Here is a 20,340-nt window from a genome sequence, read left to right on the forward strand (position 1 = left end):
CTCGAGCCCCTCCATTTTGCAAACAAGCCAAACTTTTTCCCGTGGGACCATCTATTATCCATGATTTTATTGTGGATGATAAATGCCTTGTAGTCTCCTCTCTGATTTTGAGGTTTTCCGCCACCCTTCTGTCCGTTCTGCCCATTAGGGTTTGGCCTTGGATCTCTCATATACCCTGTATATAGCTTAGGGTTTCTATGATGCTGAATTTTTTTACTTTGAGCTGGAGGAATATGATTATTAATCTTATAGTGATTCTTCCCATGTTGCCTGAGAGGGTTTAATTTGTTAGCACCGCCGCTGGGAATCTTAGGATCTTATTTTCCCTTTGGTTGACCAAAATTTGGGCCCGATAGAGGAAAGCTTATGCAATTCTTGATTCTGCGATCCGGATAGGGCTAATTTCTGAATTGCCTCTCTATCTTTTTAGTTTTCTTCGATTTAACCACCTGCCTATCAAAACTTGATGCTTGGTTATTGCCATTCTCCTTTCTCCCAGCTTGAAAGCTAGGGTTTGAATTTTGTTGGGTCGCCTGATATGACATTTTTCTACCCACATTCCTTTTTCAAAGACCCATTGAGGTCTGTACTCAAGATTTCTAGGGTTTGCCAACAAATGATTTTTCTAATTTTGGTTAATGCTATCCTCGAAATTCCCTCGAGATCTAATAGTGATCTTGTTCGGACCTGTAGCACGTCGATGGGGGGGGGGATAATAGTTTTCTCGTGGATAATTCCTTCTCATATTCCAAAGCAGAGTAGATATTTTTTTATTAAAATTAACGACCTTGACCGTTAAAATAGGTGTTTTTTAACGATTAAATGAAAAATATTTAAATTTATGAATAAATGTTATAAAACTATATTGTATATATTAAAATAATTGAAAATAAAATTATGATTTTTAAAATATTAATAAAAAATAGAATGATTTAATTTTTTTTAAATATAAAATTATAATTATAAAAGATGGTTTATGTTTTTTTAATAGAAATATTTGTTGAGTAATGCTCTTAATAACATAGTTTAATTATTTATTTTATTTTATTTAAATGGTGTAAATCAAATCTATTATATATATTTTTTAAAATAAAAAGTTATATATATATACACATATAAATTCTCCACCACTAACCCAATTCAAATTATACAAAATTTATATATATATTATTTTATTTACAAATTTATCAATAAAAATATTTTTTTTATTTAAAATAAATATTTATTTTTTAAATATAAAGAAATCTAAAAAAATCTATAAAATCTATCATTCTTTTATAAAATCTATCTATATTTATTTTTTAATATAAATTTCAATTTTTGAAAACAAAAATTAAAAGATTAATTAGACTTAAGTGAATGTCTTACCTACTAAAAGTACTAATGAATATTAAAAACTCTTAAGAATTTTTCTTTTTAAAAAACATTTAGATATACCAATATTTTTTGTTTTTAAAGTTTATTTCGATTCCCATTCCTAAAGATCCTAATGGTGGAAAACCAAAATGAAGCATGCTTAACAATAAAGCAGCTATAGATCAAGGAAAACAAATCCATAGAATTGAGGAAATCTAAAGGAGAAAAGGCACGTGTGGCACAAGGAAGCTAATGCAACAAAATTTTCACTTCAAACTCGAGTAGCACACTTCGTTTCAAACCCTGAAATTATAATACATTATAATAACTTAAATCTGAAACATCTTCTAAATTGTTCTGCTTGGCTTTCCCTTGTCCCTGAATAGGAAATAAATCCATCCATTTATCTGGAAATGCATGCCGGCAACTAACCTGCGAAAAAATGGAGGACGCTTATGCCAGATCTGTACACCAGGTGTTTATTTATTTATTTTCTTCAATCGTGAAATATCTACCATAAAACCAATGTTTGATTGATTGCTAAATGCTTTTCTCAGTAATCTTATCAAATTAATTTGAGCTCTGTTATTGTGGATATGTTAGCGCCTCGGCTTTAACTAATGCCGAATTTATGTGTAATTAGGTTTTGGAGGCGTTTGGGGTGGACGCTGCTAGAGGCCTTACGGATTTGCAGGTAAGATCTATTTTAATTTTATAATCTGATTTTTTAATGTGTAATAATAATTTTGATGGAGAAATTTTTAGCGCTTTTTAATAGTGATTTTGTGCTATGTAGCTGCTTAGAGCATTGGTAGTGTTAAATAGGACTTACATTAGAAGTACTTGGAGATTTTAGCCTTTACTACTCCATGATGTTTTCAAAAATAGTGCAAGCAACGTGTGAATAGATTTTTAGTTTCAATGTTTTGGACTATATTTCGGGATCATCAGCATGATGAGTAATGTCTTATGAATGCACATTAATATTCTTTATTTAAAGAACTCAATAGATATTCATTAGAGCTTCTCAACTGAGAAGCTGTAAAGGAAAAATCTTTTAAAGATTTATTTTCAGAATGTTCTTACTGAACGGCAGCTTACTTTCTAAAAAAATGGCTATACTTGTCTACTTTGTATTTATGGAAATGAGCCAGTGGCTTTTGATCCTATTTTATTATCCATCGTTACAATGAGTGATGTATTAGGAAGACATATTAGAACTCCTTATATACACAACTCTATTACAAGCTCATCCGAGTTTTTTAATAGCGAAGCTGTTAAGCATAGGTGAAATTTAGTAAAAAATTATGCATATTAGTTTTTACTCAAAGTTATGTCAACTTAGCTTACAAAAAATAGCTACAATTGCCAAATTTGCACTTAAGAAGCGATCCATTGGCTTTCAGATCACGCTTTATAATTAATTAGGATGAGATATTTATTATAAATGAACATTAGAGCTTCGCAAAAGATAAGTTATCAAGGGAAGATAAAATCCAATTAAGAATGCTCAAAGTTTTTACACAAATTCATAGCATCATTTTTTTAATGATCAAGTATGCACTTATGGAAAAGAGCCATGATCTAAGATCTTAAGTTAATCTGGAGAGTTACTGTATAAGAAACAAAACTAAAACACATTTGGGAGATTTTGTGTAGCAATAATTTCATCAATGAAATTATGAGTTGCTCTTGTGTCAATGAGAGCAATGACACGATGCTCTCCTATCATACCCCGAACTCTAAAGGACTCATTCTTGTGAATGCTCGAGAGTTGAGCAACCACTCCTCTGTCTTTTGACTCAGTTTCAAGCCCTTCAGGAGCCTCTTCATACTCACTGTCCTCAATTTCAGTCCGCTGTTCTGACATTTCAGAATCTGATCCATCAGCAGAGTAGCACTCCATTTGATGCAAATTGCCCTTCCCATGACACTTATGTCCTGGGGCCCAAGGTTCTTTGCAAGAATAGCAAAGATTCTTCCTCCGGAGCTCTGGACGGAGCTCATCATCCATTCGTGAAGGAAACTTCTTGGTTTGATTTGTAAATTTCTTCTTATCCTTTCAGAAAGCGAAAGGCTTGGACTGAAATTTGTTCTTTGGGGCAGCCAACTCCATGCTTCGAGCCTTCTTGATTGCATCAGCCAAGGTGAGTGGGTCAAAGACTTTTACCTAACCTTTCAATGGTTCTTCAAGTCCCTCAGTAAATGGGACCACTAACCTCTTCTTTGAGATGCTACTAACCATAACTGAAAGGCTTTGAAACTCAGTTATGAAAGTGTCCAAAGAACCTTGCTGTTTGAGTTGAGCAAGTTCTCTAAATTTCACCTCCGGGTCCTTGGTATCAAACCTTTCAATGAGTTTGTTGGTGAAATCAGCATATGTGGTGATCAAGTTATGACCAAGGGTGACCAACCCATGGTACCACCATTCGTGGGCAACACCATCCAAGTGCAAAGTGGTGAACTTGATGGCATCTTCTTCAGGCATAGGCCTCAAGGACAAATAATTGTCCAACTTCTGCACCCACGCTCTAGCTGTGCTCTTAGTGCTTCCATCAAAATCTGCTAGAGTCACCCTTCCAAGAGCTTGTTGATAATCTCTTGGGGCAGAAAATCTGTTGTCATTCCTCCTTCCTCGCTTCATTTTCTACCCTACACTCACCCAATACTCACTGTATAGTCAGGGAGGGTATATCGTACGAACATCAAGGGAGCAAACCTTACGGTTATCACCGTACGTGGAGGAGTACAAACTTCACAAGGAGCACATGTACGGTCATCACCGTATGAGGAGTAGTGTCTGAAGGCACCGTAAGGTGTAGGGAACATTACACATCGCGGCTTCCAAGACTTCCTTATCCTTTTTCTCCACCATCTCCAAGGCACTAGCGAGACGGTTCTCCAACATAGCCTTGTCCTCCCGGGCTTCCTCCAGCAGTGCCCCTAAGGCATCCTTTGCCGACCTCTCCTCGGCCAACTTTGCTTCCAAGGTAGTTCTCTCTGTGACCCACGAGGCCTTCTCTCGAGCCAACTGCTCCCTGTGCGACTCCTCCATTTGCTTGAGGCGAGCAGCCAACTCCTCCCTTGCCGACACGACCTCCTGCCGCTGGGTCTCTGTACACTGAGCAATATACTGTTTCCTCCTCAGCTCATAGTAGGTCTCCCGGAAGACTCGCTCCATCCTCCGCAACAGTGACTGTGTGCTGGTCTCGCCAATCTGCTCCCAGAGACCTCAATCTTACAACATCTACAACGTCTTCGTAGTAGGCCACCCCCTCGACTCAAAACACTCGGCAAAGTGTGCCGTGCACCTGTACCTCATAAACCCAAGCAACTGCTCCAACTGTTTGTTTGTCCGGTCATCTCCTTGGGACTGTGTCGAGGCTACAATCCTCTGGGCTTTGACAACCATGTCCGCAATAAATTGCTCCAAATCCCTGTCACCCTCCACTCTCGGAGATGCGGGGACACCGTGCTCCTGGGTATCCTGGTGAGGACTCTGCAGTGGCTCATCATGAGGGGGGCTTTGTATCAACTCTTGCTCCTGCCTAGGACTTGACACGACCTCCCAATCCTCGGCAACAGTGCCAGATGTTTGCCCTCTGGCCGAATAGTTTAATGCATGTAGACATAATACATAACAAAGAACACTAATGCCATATATTTTAGATACACACAGTCATGATATATTACGTCACACAATGTATATCAATTGCTAGCCAACAGAAAAGATACCATTCCATTCATAATCGTAATAATGACAAGTTACATCACATGGTATATAAAGGTACCAAGGGGGTGCGGGGGACAACCGTTGCCCCCGTAACTACCTACCCTCAGTTACATCACTAAACAAAGTACTTCCTAATTGCTTAATTACTTATTATTCCCGTACGTACAATATGCCGCCAACAACCAATGCCTCTCGCCCTTGTTAGAGTTAAGAGTGGAAGCCAAAATCCATAGTTCCTAGAAGTTGCACGACCTCCAACCCTTAGGAAAAAAAGAAGAAGAAAAAACTATTGAAGACTTGTTGGAGCTTCTTGCCCCATCGGGAACAATGCAAACATTTGGGCAAAAATACTTCATTTGGACTTTTAGAAGAAAACCAAGAAATTGGAGCTTGCACACCATTTGGGAACTTGTCAGACCTTTAATAAGGAATTGGAACCCATTAAGGCTTTCCATGGTTCTCAGAACTCTCCACTTTGCCGACAAAACTTAAGACATAACGCAAAATAATGCCATAGATATCAGACAAAGAGTATCAGATGTTCTATTCATAATAAGTGTATTTTACAAGTTACATTCCGGAGTATAAAAGGGTACCGAGGGGGTGCGAGCGCCAACCGTCGCACCGCAACTTCCACCCCTCGGTTGCCAACTAACCAAAACAATTTACACATAATTAACTAATGTTATTCCCGTGTCCAATAATGCCGCCAACATCATCCCCCCCAAAAAAGAAAAGTCGTCTCCAGGCGACTTACAAAAATGGAGATAATGCAACCTACACAAGATATCTGAAAGACTAGGGAGGGGGCTGAGAAAGCATCCCTGAAGTAGAAGTGTGAGATGGCGGTGTCTGGGTCGCCAAGCGGGAACGAAGCTCATACACCTGCTGAGTGCGTGCAGCCACATCCCGTTCCGCTACGAGGACCTTCTCTAGAGCTGTCTTCACCATGTGTGCCGCCTCCAGTAACTCCTTCTCTTTGGTATCCACTGCCTCCGTCGCGCAGGCCAACCGTGTCTGCTCGACTGCCAGGCGGTTCTCTACCTCGGCCTTCGCTGTCCGGATCTCAGCCGTCTCTGTGCGGGCCACCTCTAGCCGTGTCAACAACTGCGCCCTCTCGGCTGCCCATGAGGCCTGCTGACTAGCCACCTCTCTCTCCAACGCTACTCGGGAAGCCTCCCTGACTGTAGACTCCTGCTGTATGCCCGTACTGTCTCCTTAGTACCTTGCTTGGTACTATATATCTCTGTCACAATTTCGTTGTCATCACGAAGCAACCGGAACTCCTCCGTGAATTCCTTCTGTAGGGTAGCCCATGTGGCCACTTTTTGCTTATCTATATCGGAGTACCAATCTATGGCGACTCCACGTAACGTGGCTGGGAACTGTTGTACCTAGTCATCGTGGTCTGTTACTCCGTTGGCGGACCAAATGGTCTCACATGTACGGCAGTGCCGTAAGGGGTCTTCCTTGCCGTCCCCTGTGAACTTTGGTAACTTTTGTTTGCTCGCCATCCCTGGTTGTCTTCCTGGAGGCGGTTGTGTCTGTGTCTGTGGCCCTGCGCTGCTACCTCCGGTAGTGTTGGTGGTGTGTCCTGGAGGTACGGTGTTTTGCCTGTCACGTGTGGCACCTACACCCGTATTGTTGCCCTCCCCTTCGTTCTGACACGCTCCTACTCCTGCTTCCCGTTGGTGATCTTCACTCCGTGGCATGAGGGATAAGTTCCTAAACTGATCCCGAGTCTCCTCGACTAGATTTCGCCGTAACCTTGTTTCTTCTAAAAATTCTTCGTGGCTCTGCGTCCTACGATGATCTGGCGATGCGTAGAAATTTCCGTCGGCCTCTACACCTTCCGTGACACCTCCTTGGTTCCCCTCGGGCCCCCCTTCGGCAGGTTGTCCTTCGGCAAGTTGCCTCAGCCTCCGTCTACGTTCTACTTGCTGAAGCCCTCTGCGCGGCCTCCCACTCGTTCGTTTCCGGTTTTCTATTTCTATCTTTATTCAATAGGTTTGACATTAATTGTCGCACATTTCCATAACTCTCAATTCTTTAATCAAAACATGTCTTTATTAATTCATCTGCTCAAGTACAGCTCGTGTCAATGACACTTTTATTTGAAAATAAGAAGTTCACAGTTCAATTCCCTCTTGGCCTGTCGCCATCTCTTTCCATGTCCTGTCGGTTGGTCTCTTCGTAGCGTTGCAGGATTTGTTGTCGTCGCTCTTCCTGGGCAATCTCCTCCAGGCGGGCCTGATGTGCCAGCGATGCCTGTGCAAGCAACCGGGGGAGGTGGTTCATCAACCGGTTTACTGCCGGGCTAACCTCCAGCGCTGTCCACACGGCACTTGGTGGGATTTTTGCCTCCGCTGCTTCTCGTCGAACGTATGTCTGAATGGCCACCTAGAGCAAAATCGAGAATTCTCGCGTTGCCGTGTCTTCTCCTGTTTACAGTTCTGTCCGCGCGTCGTCGGCCTCCGGGTTTACCTCACCAACGGGTAGGCCCATTGTGTCTGTGCGCCATCCGTGTCTTCCGTTCCCGAGTTCGTCTAGGCAGCGGTGCCAAATGTTTGCCCTCTCGGGTGAATAACTTAAGACATAAAGGACATAACGCAGAATAATGCCATAGATATCAGACAAAGAGTATCAGATGTTCTATTCATAATAAGTGTATTTTACAAGTTACATTCTGGAGTATAAAAGGTTACCGAGGGGGTGTGAGCGCCAACCGTCGCACCGCAACTTCCACCCCTCGGTTGCCAACTAACCAAAACAATTTACACATAATTAACTAATGTTATTCCTGTGTCCAATAATGCCGCCAACAAAACTTATCAGGGGGTTACTAGGGTTTTGGGAACTCCCATAACCTCTGATTTAGTTCTCGAGGAGGTCAAAACCTCCTACATAACATAACTTTCTCAATTTTTGGCCAATTTTCACCAAATTTTATCCATAGATATCCATTAAGCCATTTAATAAGATGCCTTCTTTCTTTCTCCAACATTTTGACCTTTAAATTGCCTCCTGAAGCAAACATCAAAACCAGCAAAAACACACCAAAGCTGAACCTAAACTTAACTGAAACTGAAAGAAGTTGAAATTGTTCTGGGCAATGCATGATCACTTGTGGACCTAGATGCTCATACATCACAACCAATTACTTCACACACACACACACAGACACACACATGAATGTGAATGGTGTATATATATGTATATATTTATGTATGTATTGTAGAACATAGGTTTACTACTGAGAGGGGGGTGAATTAGTAGTAAATAAAACTTAAACTTTTTATCCAATTAATAATCTTCAAACTGAAATCAGAAAATAACAACTGAAGCAGAAAGTAATGTAGCCACACAAGGAACAAACAGAAGATTACGTGGAAACCCAAGATGGGAAAACCATGGTGAGAAATGCTGCTAGGATCTACTGTCCTAATCCAGCCTCACAGTTAAAACTTCAATTGAAATGTTTAAGGAAACCAACCCTAAGGAGTCATTAAATCCCTTTCCTAAGAGCACCACCTCTTATATTGATTCAACCACTACTTTAGAGCACCAACTCTAGTAGCAATAAAAATACAGTGTGTACAATCACCCTCACAAATTAGCAAACTTAGAGCATCAACTCTGAATTACAGTTTCAAATCAATAATAATCTGATAAAACAATGTTCTTATTCTGAATTCAAATAGACTGAAAGTTAAGTTTGAATTGAGATAGACTGCAATTTAAAAACACCAATCTGAATATCACGTGTTCTTGTATTTCTGCAACATAACACACTGAAACATATGTATTAGATCTTTTCAACACTTAGGAAGATGTACTGAATCGGATGAACCAAATGGAACAGCCAAGATGCCTTTGTAAGTTTGAAGAATGAGATAAATCTGCAATCAACTTGTCTCGGAATACTGATATTCTAGTCAATCAAGAAATTAGTCATCAAAAGAACCCTTGAAATTCCAAAGAGACTGAAGTTTGGCAATATCGCAGCAGTATTGTACAAAAGCACCAATCTCAAAAGAGATATATACCTGATGAAAACATCAACCTCAAAAGATATATATATATATATACCTGAGGATTCAAACTTCACAAGTGTGTACTTTTCTTCAAAAATGTTTCACTGTTGTTTTCAGACTTTCACCATAGATGACTTTTACACCATCACAACTTCTTCCTTTTAGAGCATATTATAAATTTTCAGACTATCCTCTTTTCGAACATGACAAAGTGTATGCTCATGTTTTTATTCTTTCTCAAGACAAAAAGCATTCTGAATAATTCCCAATTCGACTTCCTTGGATTGCTTAAATAGAGCATTTTCAGTTATAAATGCAGTTCGATAGGTTACTAGCTAAGATAACTAATAACCAACCACTTTTATTTTAGAAGCTTGCAAACTATGATTACTTTTGTATGTTAAGAATATATGACTTCTTTCAGATTGTCGAACAAGTAATTATAGTTATTCTAAAGTATAAATAAAAATAGTTTGGGTTCGACTATAACTGCCTTCAAGTATTTGCTTCCAATATTTTATTTCATGGTGTTGTGAGATATACCATGCTGTGCGGGCCTGAGGAAAATACTGTGGAAACCCGTGAATATATAACATGGAGTTGATAATAGAAATCAATTTATAAACATCATGAGATCAATAATAGAAATGCTACTCCATTTTGTATCAACAGGTCTGCATGTTCAATGCTATTTCATTCTGTATCAACAGGTCTATGTGCTCAATGTTATATATTTTATGTTTATGTTTATATTTTATAATGTACATAATATACATATCTACATTTATACATACATACATACATATATATATATATATACACACACACACGCACGCACACGCACGCACCCACACCCCCACACACACACAATTTTGTTCCTGAGGAAGCCGAAACCTACGACTTAACATAACTTGCTCAATTTTCACGAAATTTTATCCATTGACATCCATTAAGCCATTTAACAAGATGCCTTCTTTCATTCTCCAAAATTTTAACCCAAAAATTGCCTCCTGAAGCAAACATCATAACCAACAAAAACACACCAAAGCTGAACCTAAAGTTAATTGAAATTGAAAGAACTTGAAATTGTTCAGGGCAATGCATGATCGCTTGAGGACCTGGATGCTCTTACATCACAACCATTCACACACACACACACATATGTATTATTTTGTGTAAATATGGCTATATATATATGTACACACACACTATGTCACAAGGTTCAAGTTTGTGTTTATGTTCAGCCACAATAAAATTTGGAGGAAGTTAAGTAACATAAACATTTTTGAGATAAAATCGTGATTAAATTTGCCTTATATAAATTTGATTTAAAAAAATTATTAGTATATCCACAAAATTATCAAAATAGTTTAACATTTCTAAATAGATTTGAAATCTTTATAAAAAGATGACGCATTTATAAACCAGGACGATAGTTAAACCAAAACAAACATATGAAATCATGATTGCAAAGATGTTTTTTTGTCAAAAGGTGGCATCAAGAGTCAAAACCCTAAAACTTAAAAGGTTCCAATTCATCAAGGGCACTTGGCTGAGATGATGTATCATCATCATCACTAGATGCACTACTCAAATTTATCACAAAAAAGTCAAACTTATCTACAACCGACATTGTTATGCTCTTCGTAATTGTTGTTGTTGTTGTGAAGATGTGGATTCTTTTGCTATTTACAAACAATAAAAAAATGGTGCGAATGTAGATGATCTCCTGACTTTTCAGACAGCTTTTTCTTTTTAGAATGAATGTGGTCCACTTAGCTCCAATCCCTCTCACAAGTTGATGAACTTGTTCTTTGACTCAATATTCAAATAGCTAAGCATTATAGTTCAAAAGTTTGTGTTCCATAGGACATCCATCATCTATACCCAAGTATGTCAACTCGTGCCATGCCATAGTTGGCTGTTGACATTCCAAACATCCTTTTTGTTGCCCTGTATTTTCAACATTAGTCTTTGATTAGAGTTACCATTGTTGGATCTAGTTTAAACCTCTCAATGGCTTCTAAAAGCTCTACCATAACTTCACAATTATTTTCTTTATCAACTTGAAATGACTTAGCTCCAAATAAAAGCTGCTGCATGTAAAGGTGTTTGCTTCATTTTCCATATGGAATCAAGTATATCTCTTATCTCCATGTAGTTTACTTCTACATTACTTAAGTGTTTTTTTGAATGGCTTTCTTACAATGGTGCATGCTTTCATACGCATGTTAAGACAAGGGGTGTAATCATCAATCATATGAAGCATATGAACAGTTGGTCCACATACATTTAAAACATTTGCTGCACTTTCCCAAAAAAAGTTGTTTAAAATTTTTTGCTCTATGATCTCCCCCTTAGGACCTTTAGAAAGAGCTGAATTTTCTCACATTGGAACAAATAACAAGCCTTAGAGCCCACTTTCTCTTCAACAACTATTTTCAATGTGATATAAAATGTAACATATCTTGTGTCACTAGATCTCAACGACTCCCTAGATGCTTGTTTCCTATAAAGATTCAATACGAGATGATCATTTCTTATAAAATTTGCAATTTCTCTCTTTGCAAATCATTTCATGTGCCGATGGGAATATCGTGAAGTCATGAAACAATGAATTTAGACAATGATCTGCAAATGGGTTCTGTTGATATGTTTTTTAGGCACATGCAAACACAAAATAAAATACCCAAAAGTATCTTATCCTCTCTTGAACAAAATCTATCAAATTCTGAAGATTAGCTTAAGGATCACTTGAGAAGACTCCAAGGTTCATGAATGTAGGGTCACTATGTGTGGATAAGCTCATTGGTTTGATGTGATTATGCTGGAATCACAAGGGGACTTACATTCGAATGCCTGAATGCTTGATTTGCTGGAACTCGATCATCTAATGTTGCTATATGGTGATGCTCTTTGTCCTAAACTAGCTTGATTTTGAAAAAATGGCAAAAGGTAAAGGGTTGAGAAAGCCTATTCTAAGACCTAGAATGTAAGAACATAGATGAATGACTATATGGAACCCTACCGAGCGAGGTCTCACCATCAACTTGAACAATTTGATACAAGCTCAGTGCAATCTTCTAAGGACATTTCAAAGATGTTCGAATCGATACCATCAAACATTGATCACCATTCAAGTTAATGCATAAGCAATGGATGGATAACGATTTGAAGTTAAGCTCATATCATTCCAGTTGACCACACAAGGCACATTTACAATCAATAAGAGGCTAGTGGTATGGATTGGGCGGATTCCACACAAATGCATTCAACAAATTCTTCCATTCAATCTAATTATTTATCATCTAACATGAAGATCCAACAAGAAACCATGCACGTTATAAAGAAACAACACACTTCACCATAACTTCAATGAAAATGGAGTTCATTTACAACTTAGGCAACCATTTCTGCCTTCTCCTACTCTACTCTAATTACTATTCTATTCTCTTAAGACTATCTATTGACTATTATCTATTCTACTATCTATTAGCTATTAACCTTTACAAATAAAGAGCTTGAGCTTTATATAGAGAGCTCATTTACAATGAATGGCCAGGATTGATTCTCCATCAATGGCCAAGATTTTACAATGGAAACCCTAATTAGGGTTTGTTACAACAAACTCTCCTTAGCCAATGAGAAAATTACATTCAGTAAGTGTGGACCAATAGATATCAGGGGTAGGTGCCTCGGAGTTTGTGCCATTACTGGTGAGTCAGTTACATTGAATCAAGACATGTTGAGGTGGACCTTTTTGATTGGAGGAATAGTGACTGGGACGATGACTAGGATTCCACATTTATCTTGCACTTTGTAGACTTGATCTGATTCATCATCATAAAGGGATGTTGAAAGACATCTCTTGATACTCAACATTATCCAATTGCTCAATGATGACGATGATCTTTTAACTTTGATTAACTCTTCTGAAACTATTTTCTCGAATGCCTTGATCATGGAAGTGCAAGGTATTAGTTTTGAAGTATTGATGATGCCTTGGAACGACCTCTTGATGTCACTACTGCCTTTCTCCTTTGGAGTTTCAAACTCCTTCTCTTGTGACTCCCTTCGTGTTGTTGATGTTGTAGATCATGTCTTTGTGTAAGTGAATGCCTCTTGTGTGATCTCCTTATTTCTTTCTTCATTTCTTGCAAAACAAACAGGCGAGTATCAAATATACTTGATATATAGATTTAATTAAAACATATAAAGAGAATTCGCCCTCATAAAGGGACACTTGAAGTTGCTTTTTTGTTCGCGAAGAGGAGCTCTTGAAGTGTATCCCATCCTTGATGTTCATTAAGTTTCCCTCGCCTTAATCTTCTTCATTTTCTTGAACTTCGCTCATATCTTTCAAATTGTGAAGTTTGCTCATGTAGGTCAAATCATGAAGTTTACTCTTGCATGTTGAGCTTGTGAAGTTCATGAAGTTGAGATTTGCTTATTTGGGCTTGAAGATGAAGATTGCTCTAGATGCCGTGCACTTGAAGCTTGTTTCAATCACCTTCCTTGCTTGTCTTTCTCAATTCATGAAGTTCACTTGTATGAAATTCGTTTCATTTCCTTGTGCATGAAGCTGGTCCAAGTCTCATTTTTCATTATCACTTTGATTCCCAAATCACTTTTCTTAAGCATTGAATCAGCTCGATGAAAAAATCACTCTTGATCTCTTGCACATGAAATTCGCTCTTATATGCTTGAAGGTGAAGTTTAAAGCTCGCTGTTATATCATGAATCTTGAAGTCCGCTGTCCTAGGTGAATTAATGAAATTCGCTCACCTATATGGATTCATGAAATTCGCTCTTTTACCTCACTTCATGAAGGTGTTTTTCACTCTTGTAGGCTTGATCATGAAGTTCATTTTGATCACCTTGCATCTTCATGTAATCATGGAATTCGCTTCAAATATTTCACACATGAAATTCGCCTTAAATCTTAAGGTCATGAAGTTCACCTCAAAAGGTGAAATCATGAAGTTCGCTCCAAAGGGTGAACTCATGAAGTTATAAAATCGCTCCAAACAGCAACTCATGAAGCTGCTTCAAATGTGAAATTCGCTTTAAACCCTTCAAACCTGAAGTTCGCTTGTGATTATCAACTCATGAAGTTCAGTCTTGCATGAAATTCTCTTATCCTTGTTGATTCATGAAGTTCACTCCCACCCTTGAGGTCATGAAGTAGCTTCATGTGTGAATTTCGCTCCAACTCTCTTGAACCTGAAGTTTGCTCCTAATCACTCAAGCCTGAAGTTCACTCCAAAACAACAACTCATGAAGTTGTGAACTTCGCTCCTAACCATCAACTCATGAAGTTCAAGCTCGCTCCAAGGTAGCAATTCATGAAGTTTGCTTCACTTTGCCAAGTCATGAAGTATACTTGCAATTTGCAACTCATGAAGTTCATGTTGTCTATTTTGCTTCATCCCTTTATCCCTAACTTTACTCATGAAGACTTGAAGATGTAAATCGGCCCAATCATGAATTTCGCTCCTAAAGTCCAACTTATGAAGTTCCACTTCGCTCCAATACGTGAAATCATGAAGTTCAAGTTCGCTCCTCTACATGAAGTCATGTAGTTCGCTCCTAAAGGCAAAGTCATGAAGTTGTGAACTTCACTCCTAACCATCAACTCCCGAAGTAGGAATTTCGCTCCAATATGTCTTAGCATGAAGTAGGAATTTCGTTTGAAGCTTGCAACTCATGAAGTAGGGAATTTCGCTCCTAAAGGCGAACTCATGAAGTCCACTCCAAGACTCCAACTCATGAAGTTTGCTTCAAAAGCCTCAAACCTGAAGTTCACATTCCACTCCAAAAGCTCGAGTCATGAAGTATACATTTCGCTCCAAAACACTAACTCATGAAGTTCGCTTCAAAAGCCTCAAACCTGAAGTTCACATTTCGCTCCAAAAGCTCAAGTCATGAAGTATACATTTCGCTCCAAAATACTAACTCATGAAGTTCAAGTTCGCTCCAAGGGGTGAAATCATGAAGTTCGTTTCAAATGAGGAATTCCTGAAGTTCGCTTGGAATCTTAAAGTCATGAAATTTGTGATGTCCCCGATATAATTAAATAATAAATCTAATTACTTTATTGTAAGGCCCCAAATTTAATAACAAATCTGTCGGGCCCTTTCTATTTAGTTTTGGCAAGTTTAGGTTGGTCGTGTCGCCCCGCTTGTAACCCTTCGGGAAGTTTCCCCGGAGCCCATATATATGGCCGAGTTAGTCATTGTTGTAGGTATGCGAATTTTGATATATATTTTCTCTTGTGCGAATTCCTGTTGGAGTTCTGGTTACTGCCATTTCGGAGGTGAAAGACCCTCCCTATTTGGTACTTGTAGTTTCGGTGGGATTCACCTCTCACACTATCCCGCCTTTGTATTCGTTCCGGATCTGGTAAATCTTGAAATATATCATTGCTTACTTTCTCCAGTTGCGTATCTGTTAATTTGGATTTACATGCATAAGGGGAACTCATAATATTCCGAACCCATTACTTCGGAAACCCGCCACACAACCGCTGCAGTTCACCAAACCTCGGCATCTTTATCCAATCCTCACCATCGTACGACCTTCACCATACACCTTCAGCACCACCTCACGGCCTGCTCTGCACCACAGTACGGCCAGCCCTACACCACCGTGTGTCGGCTCTGCACCACCGTACAACTAGCCCTACACCACCGTACGACCTGTCCTGCACCATCGTACGGCCAACCTACACCACCGTAAGACCTTCTTGGTGCTACCGTACAGCCTGCCCCTGCACTACTGTGCGGCCTGTTGCGCCACCGTACAACCTCCTTGACCCTATCGTACGACCACTCCACCGTACCCCACAGTACGTTTGCCTCCCTCGCTGGTGCGGTAAGGGAACATTACAGTGGTATCAGAGCTTGTGATCTTGCCAGCCTGTCGGGTAGTGGATGCAAGTGTACACCAGAAGGAGGTAATGTTCAGTCGATTGAATGGGGGAACCACAGGACCCTACAAGAGAAGTCATGGCACTATTAAGGGAGCTAACCAAAAGCCAAGCTCAGCTCAACGACACCCTAACTAGAGGAGAGCAACAACAACAAATCATGGAGGAAACCTTACGACAATTGGCCTTGGGAAAAACGAATGGAGAACAGAATGGATAGGGCGATGATTCAGTCATGGGAAGGTTAAACGTCCAATGCTCACGTTCACGGCTGCTGATGCTGACTTTTCCTCAAAAATCAGAAGCACCGAGGGGGGAGCAAGAGCCCACCTTTCAGGAGATGCAAGCACGGTTGAGCCAAGATTGGAGGGATGCCAATCTCGAGGGGGACATCTCCTTCAAGGATTATGTGGACCTCTGGATGAAATACTTGGGCGGTAGAAGTCGGGGCCATTATGGACACTATAACAATGACATCAAGCGGAAGGTTGGCAAGATCAACCTGTCATCCTTTGATGGGGCCGGCACGACCTTGACACGAGCTTGGGTTCAAAAAGCAGACACTTACTTCCAACTCAACCCGATGCCTGAAGATGAAGTTATCAAGTTTGCAACACTCCACCTGGAAGGGGTCGCGCATGAATGGTGGCATCATGGAATGGTCACTCTTGGCCATGACCAGATGACTTCCTACGTTGAATTCACAGAGAAGCTCATAGATCGATTTGACGGGAAGGATCCGAAACTCAATTTTAAGGAGTTGGCGCAACTAAAGCAGTCGGGATCTGTGGACAGCTACATCACATAATTCCAGAGAGTATCCGTGTTGGTAACTGACATCTTAGAGCAGAGATTGGTGGTCTTGTTCATGGACGGATTGATGGAACCACTGAAAGGCTTGGTGAAAGGGTTCAACCCCAGCACGCTCACAAAAGCAATAAAAAAGGCCTGTAACATGGCAACATCTTCCTTTGCCAGAAGTTTTGCACATACCAAACCACCTTTTGTTCCAAGGGAAAGGGATAATAAACCCTATCTGAAGGGGTCATCACTCGATGAAGCCACAAGACAGGAACTCAGAAGGAAGAACCTTTGTTTCACCTGCAAGGAACCATGGGAACCAAGACACCGATGTTTGGGCAAAGGAAAGATTCACTATATTGAAGTGATGTCCGATGGAGAAGAGGAGCATGAAGAAAGTGAACCCTCAAGGGAAGAATCTGCCGAGGAAACCGGCCTGGAGGAGAGAATCTCCACATTGGTACAAAGGGGGGGCATCATTGCCACACTGGCGGGTACCCCAAGGTGCAGTGTATTTAGAGTACGTGGTACACTCCAAGGGCAACGAGTTCTGGTTATGCTCGACAGTGGGGCCTTGCTCAACTTCATAAACTCGTCACTCGTCAACCGGAAGGGTTTGTGCACAAAGGAGCATGAAGGGTTCAATGTCAAGGTGGCAGGAGGCAATCTCCTATCATGCACCCACCTAGTTCTGCAGCTGACCATCACCATGGGAAATTACACGGTGACCGATGATTTCTTTGTTGTGGATGTGGATGACATGGATGTCATATTGGGCATTCAATGGATGGAGACCCTGGACCAGTACACACAGAGCTTCAAAAGGATGGAGTTCTCATTCGAGGTGGACGACAAGAAGGTGGTTCTCAGGGGAATGTCGAATGGCGGCCTGAGGGAGATGTCTACCAAAAGAATGGAAGCCATCTTCAGACATGATGAAGTAGTCTCGGCAACACATTGCTTGATCTCAACAAAACATGTGAAAGGGCAACCGACTTACTACCAGGATAAGGAACTTCAGTCAGTTCTGGATGGGCATAGTTTGGTCTTCTTTGACATTCCACTTGGTATAATCCCAAACCGAGGGTTCGAGCACACCATCGAATTAGAGGAAGAGGCAAAACCTGTTATCACCACACCCTATCGCCACCCAAAGAAGTTCAAAGATGAGATAGAGAAAACGATCCAGGAGCTCCTAGATAAAGGATGGATCCGGCCCAGTTCTAGCCCCTTTGCGTCCTGGGTGGTTCTAGTGAAGAAGGAGGACGGAACTCTCAGAATGTGTGTCGACTATCGTGCTCTAAACAAGAAGACTATCAAGAATAGGTACCCCATTCCCAGGATCGATGAGCTTTTGGACGAACTACATGGCAATCTATTTCTCCAAGATTGATCTCCGCTTCGGCCACCATCAGATCCGTATGAGGGATCAAGATGTGGAAAAGATGGCCTTTCATTGCCATTATGGACACTATGAGTTCTTGGTCATGCCGTTTGGATTAACCAATACTCCGACCACTTTTCAGTCCTGCATGAACCACATCTTCAACAAGCAACTGCGTAAGTACCTATTGGTATTTTTCGATGAAATACTCATCTACAACAAGACCTGGGAGGAACATGTGGGGCATTTGGATGAAGTATTGGGGATTATGGAATCACAATCATTGTATGCCAAGAGGTCCAAATGTGAATTTGGAATGACCGACGTCCTGTACTTGGGGGGTACAAGTTCACCAGGAGAAGATTCAGGCCATTTTGGATTGGCCTCCACCCAAGACTCTCTCAGAGCTGTGTGGATTTTTTGGTTTGTGCAGTTATTACATAAGGTTTGTGAAAGGATTTTCACAACTTGGGGCACCACTGACCGATCTGACAAAGAACGGATCCTTCCATTGGCACGCACAAGCGCAATAGACCTTCGACAAATTAAAAGAAGTTATGAGTATGTGTCCCATTTTGGCACTACCAAACTTCACTCGCCCCTTCATCCTGGAGTGCGATGCATCGAGGGAAGGAATTGGAGTAGTGTTGATGCAAGACCGTCACCCCATTGCATTTGAGAGTCGGAAGCTCTCGAGAGTTGAGCGGTTATATTCCATCTACGACAAGGAGATGCTAGCAATCATACACGTACTGACGAAGTTCCGGCAATACCTCGTCGGAGCAAAGTTTGTTGTGAAACCAAACCACAACAACTTGCGATACTTCTTGGAGCAGAGGGATCTAAATGAACGATAACAGAAATGGGTGAGCAAAGTCCAGGCATTTGATTTCGACATTGAATATGTAAAGGGAAAGAATAACGTGGTCGCTGATGCCTTGTCAAGAAGGCCTGCCATATGCTCTTTATCTCAGATTTCGGTAGACTGGAAGGAATATCTCTTGGTTGAATACTCCAAGAACACTTTTGCTTGCGAACTAATGGATGGTCAAGTACAGGATGACCGATACAAGATGGTTGACGACATCATTTATTACAAGGACATAATTTATCTGGTACCCGAATCCAAGATAAAGGAAAAAATTCTGAAGGAATTGCACGACTCTCCCTTGGCGGGACACTCGGGATACCTAAAAACCTACAGATAGATTCGTGAAAAGTTTTCCTGGAAGGGGCTTAAGAATGATGTCCTGCAGTATGTGCGGGAATGCTCCACCTGTCAACAGAACAAATTTGAGCATAATCTATTGGTCGGACTGTTGCAACCTCTGCCAATTCCCGACCAGAAATGGGATAGCACCTCGATGGATTTCATTACTAGACTCCCCAGAGTACAAGAAAAGGATTGCATTTTTGTCATAGTTGACCGATTGACCAAATATGCACATTTCTTTGCCATCCCCACAGGATATCAAGCAGTTCAAGCGGCCGAGTTGTTCTTCCGTGAAGTGTTTCGCCTACATGGTTTACCACGAAACATAGTCAAGGACAGGGATAGCCGTTTTCTGAGTACCTTCTGGATGGAGTTATTTCGGTTGGCAGGAACCGAGTTGTCGCCCAGCACGAGCTACCATCCTCAGACAGATGGACAGACCGAGATTGTGAACAAATGGCTGGAGGGTTATCTTAGGAACTACGTCTCAGCTCAATAGAAGGCCGGGGTTCGCTGGTTACATTTGAGTGAACACTGTTACAACACCACGTATCACATGTCGATAGGCATGCCACCCTTCAAAGCATTGTATGGTTATGAACCGTCTTCATTTGTTAATCTAGCATTGGGAGACAGTCGTGCGCCGATGGCCAAAGATTGGCTTTAGGAGAATTTAGACATCCTGACATCTCTCAAAGGCAACTTGCAGAGGGCCCAGAACCAGCAAAAGTTGTATGCTGATCGACACCGAATTGAGCGAAATTTTGAGGTTGGTGATCTAGTTTACCTCCGACTTTAACCGCACAGACAATCCTCCTTAAAGACAAGTGGTAAGGAGAAGCTGAAGCCGCATTTCTATGGGCCCTACAAGGTGGTTCGGAGAGTGGGTGA

At 40.8% G+C, this 20,340-nt stretch overlaps 1 protein-coding gene across 2 annotated transcripts in view; it reads left to right on the top strand.

The window, feature by feature from the left end:
• Window positions 1-1,496: 1,496 nt before the first annotated feature.
• Window positions 1,497-20,340, top strand: part of LOC131062775 (calcium-transporting ATPase 3, endoplasmic reticulum-type) — a 310,592-nt gene continuing 291,748 nt past the window's right edge. Inside the window, exons 1-3 of one of the 2 annotated variants that reach the window (XM_057996504.2) lie at window positions 1,497-1,637; window positions 1,743-1,831; window positions 2,000-2,050. In XM_057996504.2, coding sequence (XP_057852487.1) covers window positions 1,799-1,831; window positions 2,000-2,050 — 84 coding nt within the window. In that variant the 5' untranslated portion in view covers window positions 1,497-1,637; window positions 1,743-1,798. The other variant, XM_057996505.2, reaches the window with a different exon arrangement.

This window comes from Cryptomeria japonica, chromosome 9 (genome assembly GCF_030272615.1).
Source record: "Cryptomeria japonica chromosome 9, Sugi_1.0, whole genome shotgun sequence".
Lineage (NCBI taxonomy): Eukaryota > Viridiplantae > Streptophyta > Pinopsida > Cupressales > Cupressaceae > Cryptomeria > Cryptomeria japonica.